This window comes from Oncorhynchus clarkii, chromosome 10 (assembly GCF_045791955.1).
Source record: "Oncorhynchus clarkii lewisi isolate Uvic-CL-2024 chromosome 10, UVic_Ocla_1.0, whole genome shotgun sequence".
NCBI classification, from domain to species: domain Eukaryota; kingdom Metazoa; phylum Chordata; class Actinopteri; order Salmoniformes; family Salmonidae; genus Oncorhynchus; species Oncorhynchus clarkii.
The window spans coordinates 37576662-37583975 of NC_092156.1; the positions used below are offsets into that span (position 1 = coordinate 37576662).

General features: G+C 37.2%; 1 protein-coding gene across 1 annotated transcript; it reads left to right on the forward strand.

The window, feature by feature from the left end:
* Positions 1-346: 346 nt before the first annotated feature.
* On the forward strand, positions 347-6936 carry LOC139418426 (protein YIPF6). The gene is made up of 7 exons (XM_071167837.1): positions 347-419; positions 1244-1372; positions 2711-2789; positions 3343-3385; positions 3870-3995; positions 4188-4345; positions 5061-6936. Exons 1-7 carry the CDS (start codon positions 387-389, stop codon positions 5180-5182), a joined length of 690 nt encoding a protein of 229 aa, XP_071023938.1. The 5' UTR covers positions 347-386; the 3' UTR covers positions 5183-6936.
* The last annotated feature ends 378 nt before the right edge of the window (positions 6937-7314 follow it).

Consider the following 7314-nt stretch of genomic DNA (forward strand, 5'->3'; position numbering starts at 1 on the left):
ACTACACCAAATATTTTCCATATTGTAATATTTTATTTGTAGTTCTTGTCTCTTACTTCATGTCAATTTGACAAGTCAAGACAATATACTTTGATCCCCTAACCCCACTTAGCGCAGCGCCCATTGAAAATTGCAACGCAAATCCCTCCATATTGGCATCAAACATCCCATTATTTGCATCAGTCACTGATTATACTAGTATTACATTCTAATTGGAATATATTCCTTTTTAAAATGTGCTAATCTTAGACATTCTGGAGGCCATGCAAACATAAAAGTGTGTCTACTATGTCTAGTTTCTGTACGTTTTTTCTCTCCAGCATGTTATCAAGCCACGTGACATCACGGTCAAAGCATGACGTCTCATATCCGTCTGGACAGAGAAAATGGCGGAAGTGGATGAGTTAAGTAAACCTATGGTAAGAATAAAGTACATAATGTAACTAACTACCTGTATTCTTGTACAACAGTGTATGAATTCTTTAATATCTTGTTTTTCATATTATACACGGACGTTTTATTAAGCGTTTCTGATGCCAATATTAAATAGAGATAGGTAGTAAGGGAATGTCAACATGGGTGTTCAAGTTAGCTTAACTACAATAGCTAACAGTTAGCTAACGTTAGGTAAACGCGTCAACACAGAGAGAGCGAGAGAGACAAGCACTCCAATGAAAGTCACTGTCCATGCAAAAGTACTAAATGTCTTCCAAAACCTGAGGGAGAACTATAGCAACTGTCACGTTAGCTGTCTAATGTTAGCTAGTTAGCTAACTGTATAACTAACGTTAATAACGTTAGGTAAAGTACAGTAAATATATTCGCGCTAGCTAACAAAAGTTAGCTAGTTAGCTAAGTGTATAACTAACGTTAGCTAAAGTACAGTAAATATATTCGCGCTAGCTAACAAAATGTAATAAGACTGCAGTGAATTAGCATGACGAAAGTGCATTGGCTAAATGCCAAAAATTGGTTGTTGTCATTATTGAGAAACAAGTATTTATGTGTAACGTTATCTGTGTTTATGGTGTCAGGTAGCCTAGTGGTTAGAGCGTTCGGCCAGTAACCTAAAGGTTTCTGGATCGAATCCCGAGCTGACAAGGTACAAATCTGTCGTTCTGCCCCTGTGCAAGGCCCCGGGCGCCGAAGACGTGGATGTCTTTTAAGGCACCTTAAATTCGGAAGACACATTTCATTTGAATGCATTCAGTTGTACAACTCCTTTTCCTTGTATTATCTCCAGTTTGCAGGTCTGTCAGATGTATCCATATCAGGAGACATCCCTGTTGAGGGGGAGATCAATGTGCCGGTTGGAACCCCCAGTCATGATGACGAATACTCCACACTGGATGAACCTGTCAAAGACACCATAGTAAGATTTCCCTCTTCATACCATACTGTGTACACTTCCATCTTACATGACCCCTTTTTAATTTGACTTACATTATATGTTAAAGGCCCAGTGCAGTCAAAAATTAGATTTTCATATGTTTTATATATATTTCCACACTATGAGCATTGGAATAATATTGGGACAATTATAATAATGTCCTTTTAGTGTAAAAGCTGTTTAAAAAGACTGCCTGAAATTTCTGCCTGTTTAGGTGGGATGGCGTTTGTCCGCCTGGTGATACCACCAGGTGGTAAATTACTGTTGTTAACAGACCAATAAGAAAGACAATTGTAAACCTCTGTCAATAACTACTAGTTTTCAGTTTTCCCCTCCCCATTCAGACCCCTCCCAGACAGTCCTAGCAAAATTCTTGCTTGAGAAATTGGTCTTTGTCAAGAAGCTATTGTTTTATTTTGACCATTCCAATTGAAATCCATCACTATGATCATGTTTCCATCCACAGTTTTAATGCGAGTAAAGTCATACCATATCATTTTTAAAAATCACTACAGATGTGATGGAAACGGGTAGATTCGGTACATTTAAATAAAAAAATGCCAACAGATAATTTGTTTGTTTGACATGGTGGGATCTTTTTGTGTCTGTAAAATTAATTATGTGAGAAGTGGAGGTGGTGGAAATGCCTTTATGCGCAAATATTAATATAATAACCATCATATCGAGGTAAACTTGATATGGTGTGTGGTCCTCCCACTATGACTTGGAAACCATGCAGTTTATTAGGCTACAGAAGTTATGATAAATTTCACAGGGTGGTGAAAGTGCACAGTGATCTTGATGCTCCTTTTCAATAAATATTGAGGGTCTTATTCTGGTGACATGATGATTGATGCTTGACTACCGTTTGACAAATAAAAATATTCCTTATCCATAATGATCTCATCATGTAGACTAGCCTACCCGCACTGTATCTGTGAGCTGTTGGCAAGAGTGCACATGCCAAGACCAAAGTAGACACATTTGCTATTTAACACAACAGTTTTCGTAACAACTATCAGTAGAGTTTTGTCACTTTAGATTTTTCTTCGGTACATGATAACTTAAGAGTACATTTTGTGTGCACTATGTCATCACGCACAGACTTTTATCCGCAAAGAGTCAGTTTGGTGGGAAAATGCACATATTTTCTTTATACAGATTTTTGAATATTTACATGACAATCTGTTGCCAATTGAATAGAAACCTAGTTAGTAATGTACTTAATTGTCACCCAGAAATTATTTGATATTGGGATAGAAACGGCTGCATTGGACCTTTTTAAAACCTCTTCTAAAATCTCTCATGTCTCATTTACAGTTACGAGATCTGAAAGCAGTGGGGAAAAAGTTTGTTCATGTGATGTATCCTAAGAAGAGTTCAATGCTACTGAGAGACTGTGAGTACTATATACTTTGAAAGATTAATTAATCTTTTATACTATTCCAACACAATCAATTGGTATTACATCATGTGACCTAGCTGTATTTTACTTAGTGATATCTATCCAACACGTACAAGAATAACAGCATGTATATAACAAACATGATTTAAACTGACATTTGTAATAGTACCTAGGAAAATGTGACAAACTAAATGTGCCAGGTGTTTGGTCATCACTACTTAACATAGCCACAAAGTCATGGCTATGGCTATGGCTAAACCAAGCCTATTTCAATCATTTCTCTTATTAAAATCTGATTTTAAACCTAACCTTAACCCCATTGCTAACCTTATGCCTAACTTTAAATTAAGACCAAAAAGCAAATTTTTGTTTTCAATAAATGTTTACAATATAGACAATTATGACTTTGTGGCAGTGGTAACTAGTGAAAACCCAGGTGTTCTAGTAATATTATTTTAACTTCCTCCTGTACTACCTAGACAAATGTGACAAATGTGACAATGGTAATTGTCTAGGAAGATTGTGTTAACTTCCTCCTCTTTTCCAGGGGACTTGTGGGGCCCATTATTGCTCTGTGTGACACTGGCTCTGTGAGTATTCGTGTTTCAGTGTAGTAGCAGAATATGACTGACACTCTTTTAAAGGGGCAATCTGCAGTTTCTACATCCATTTTTGGACTTTTAAATGAATCATATGTACCCATTGATTCTTGAAGAATATAACTTGGAAATGCCTCATGAGCTTGGTTCCACTGTCATACCCCATCAGAACCCAAAATGTAAACTTGTTTTACTCCAATGTTTGTAAACAAAGTAAATGTAAGCAAACACTATATAGCCTCAAAATATGGTTAAAACGATCATTTTGATGTAATAGATGGTCTGTGTATCCATAGCCCTATATATGAATTTGAGAGTGGTTGCTTTTCTCCAGCCCCATCCCTTTAGCTTTTTACTAAAATGGGGGTAGGTAAAATTATTTGTTATTGTTTCAAGTGATGATTGGCATTTATGAATGAAAGACGACTGGAGAAGGATGCGCTATGGATTCATATTGTTTCCTTCCTGTTTTCAGGATGCTGCAGGGGGGTTCAGTTGACAGTAAGGAAGATGGAGGGCCCCAGTTTGCAGAGGTGTTTGTGATCATCTGGTTTGGATCTGTCATCATCACACTGAACTCAAAGCTGTTGGGAGGCACCATGTACGTATCTTTCTAGCCAGCTTCCAATCATTATAGTCAAATTAATAAAATAAAAATATAAAATGCTTTTGAACATGCAAGTACTGTAATATGATTAGTTCTTTAAGAGGTGAATTGTATTTATTAATTGAAAACTTAGAAATATGTGCATTTAAAATTCCTGTTTAAAATTCATTTTTTTCTTTCCTCTAGATCGTTTTTCCAGAGCCTGTGTGTGCTAGGCTACTGCATCATGCCTCTGACTGTGGCAATGGTTGTCTGTAGGCTGGTGCTGCTGGGTGGGTCTGGGATGGTCAGCTTCATCGTTCGACTAATTGTGGTCACAGCATCATTCAGTTGGTCCACGTTTGGTAAGGAAAGTCCTTTTCATAACGAGACAACTATATTACACGTCTTATTTGGTTGACTACGTTTATTGGTGCCAACACACCTCTACAAACTCATTGACTGTTTGCAGTCATACTGACTTACAGTAGGTGGAGCTGTTGCATAAAGATTAAACTTGTTCAAGTGTTCCTCATAACATTAGTCCTACATTTTAATAGATTATACAGTCTAGTCTTTATTATAACCTGGGTTGTTCGAGCCCTGAATGCTGATTGGCTGAAAGCCGTGGTAAATCAGATTGTATACCACGAGTTTGACAAAATGTATTTTTACTGCTCTACGTTGTATTCCTACAAATATGATGTAGCCTATAACTTCAGTTAAATACTAAATAGTTATACAGAAATATTGTAAAGTAATGCTTGTGTGATGTATGAACTCCTTTTCATGAATCGGAACAGTCCCATAAGGTAAAAACATTGAGTTTACACTAGTCGCAACTTTCTCCTTTAAGCCAATTTAATGCACGGATTCTACTAGCTATCAACGTGTCCTCACAACCAGTTTATAATAGCAATAAGGCTCCTTGGGGCTTTGTGATATATGACCAATATGCCACGGCTAAGAGCTGTGTCCAAGCAACCCTTAGGGGCTGTATATTGGCCATAAAACACACCTCCTTATTGCTTAAGTCACTGATAACATGTAACTGAATGTATGTATATTATTTTCCCCCAGCCTCTACAGCTTTCTTAGCAGATAGCCAGCCTTCTAATCGCAAAGCTTTGGTGGTATATCCCGTCTTCCTCTTTTACTTCGTTATTGGATGGATGATTCTCACGTTCTCACCGTCTGCGTAACAGTGGACTTGTCTCTAAACTGAACTTAACACAATCCGTTTGGAATAGAAGGATACAAATCAACAGCATGTAATTTGTGAAGGATGAGGACCATGATGTGTTGGGGGTACTCTTGGTGTGAAACGTTGTGCATTTTCCTTTAGTGCCACAAGGAAAATAGTGAGATTTGACCAAAGTGCACAGTGCTTTGCCTCTCTCTCTCTTTTTGTTTCCATTATTGCTAAGCTCAGCTAAGAAATACAGTGGAGTACAATGCATACAAAAGAGTCAGTGAGGCTTTTCTGATATCCTTACAGGGACTATCTGCTTGATTAAACAGGCTCTCTGTGTCTCACATGAAGAGATTACTTCTAGTACACTAGCAGTAGTAAAGGGGACCATGAGATCTATATTCTATGTGACATGGTCCATTTACCTATATCACTGACTAATATGTGATGCCAGTGTGTATGTATACTGTACACTGCCTTATGCCCCATTTTCAACATTTCTTAGGTTTCTGTTTTATTTAGATTATTTACAAGTAGTATTCTCATTTAAAAATTAAGATTTGATTTTCCAAGGATAGTAAGTGGCAGTGTTGCTCAATTTTCATATGTACAGTAAGTAGGTGGCTGTAGTTAACATTTACTGGGGAAGGTTATGTTATTATATATTTATAAATGCCCTGTTCTCTTTCAGTAATTTAATATAATTCTATTTAAACAGAAATGTGAAAATAAACTGTAATTCTCCAAAATCTGAATAATTTGTATTTGGTTCTTTAATTGTTTTTATTTTTATATTTGGTTCTGTAATATGGTGCAAAATCATTTTTTCTGTTGTTCAGATGCCAGTCAAGATCTCAGTGTAGCATGAATCACAAGGTACACCTTAAGTACAGTCATCAAATGCATTGTACATGGGGGTAATCGCTCTGCCATTTACCACTTACAATTGACCATTGGTCCTTGTGGTTAGCTGTTACATAAAATACCTATCCAGGTGTGCTAAGATCGGGCATGTGTCAGGAAAGCCTGGGCAGAGGAACAGGCTCATTTAAAGCCGAGTTTAGACTCATAACTACTCAATATTACTTGTAGATCAGTCAGTCACCATTTACCCATGATGCATCACGGTTTTTATGCTCTCTAACACGGCCACTGATCACATCTGGTGTGCATCGTGATTTTTAAACATCTATGAGCAGGCCAAGGTTAGTAAGCAAAAGTAAGTTTATGTTGAAAAAGGGTGAATTTCCCCCTTAACTGACAAGAGGCATCACGCAGAGGGACTCCTGGCTTGAAGATATTGGCCTTTAGTGGTAAGCCGGAAGTTGTTTACAAGTAAAGCCGAAAGAGGCACATATGCATCTGCTGTCGGACGACTTCTGCTCTTTCTAGGAAACGCGTCAGTGGCAGACCATGGCATTTGCCTTTGTTATTGCCGACGAGGTGGATGGTATTGAAATTCCACATCTACACAAAGCTGAACATGATCAGCATGGTCTAAGGAATGAATATCCTGATAAAGAAATTAGACACCAGTCCAAGCTCTAATATTCACAATAATTGTTTTGTATCTGTGATGGTTTTCTCAAAATATAACCAGAAATTGAGTGCATAGGCTACTAGAATGAGAGCATATGTGTTATTGCGTTATATGGGATATGCTCTTATTTTTTGTCATTACTTTATGTCCTTGAACCTTCCTCATTATTTGTGATTGTGCAACATGGAATTGTGACAGATGTGATTAAATATGGTCCACAAAGATTCTTACTGTATGGTAATTATTGCATGTCAGCATCACTACAGCCTGTAGTGTATTTATTTAATTCGCAACCTTTAAAGAACACAGTTGTATTTAATCACAAGAAGGACAAAACACACTGTACAGAAAAGGATTAGACTATACATGTACATCACTTCATATAAGTTACTGGGTAAACAATATGAAAAGAAGTCAAATGCACTTATTGACCCCACGACTGGTGTCTGGGGTAGTTTCTCATTAAGGTACTCATTCCTGGACACAGATTAAGCCTCTAAGATTGCCTGTGTAGAAATCCCCTACAACCCATATATCCTACAATATCTATTCCATTTTATTCACACATACTAGACAATCAACAAATTTGAATGTTTGGTGAC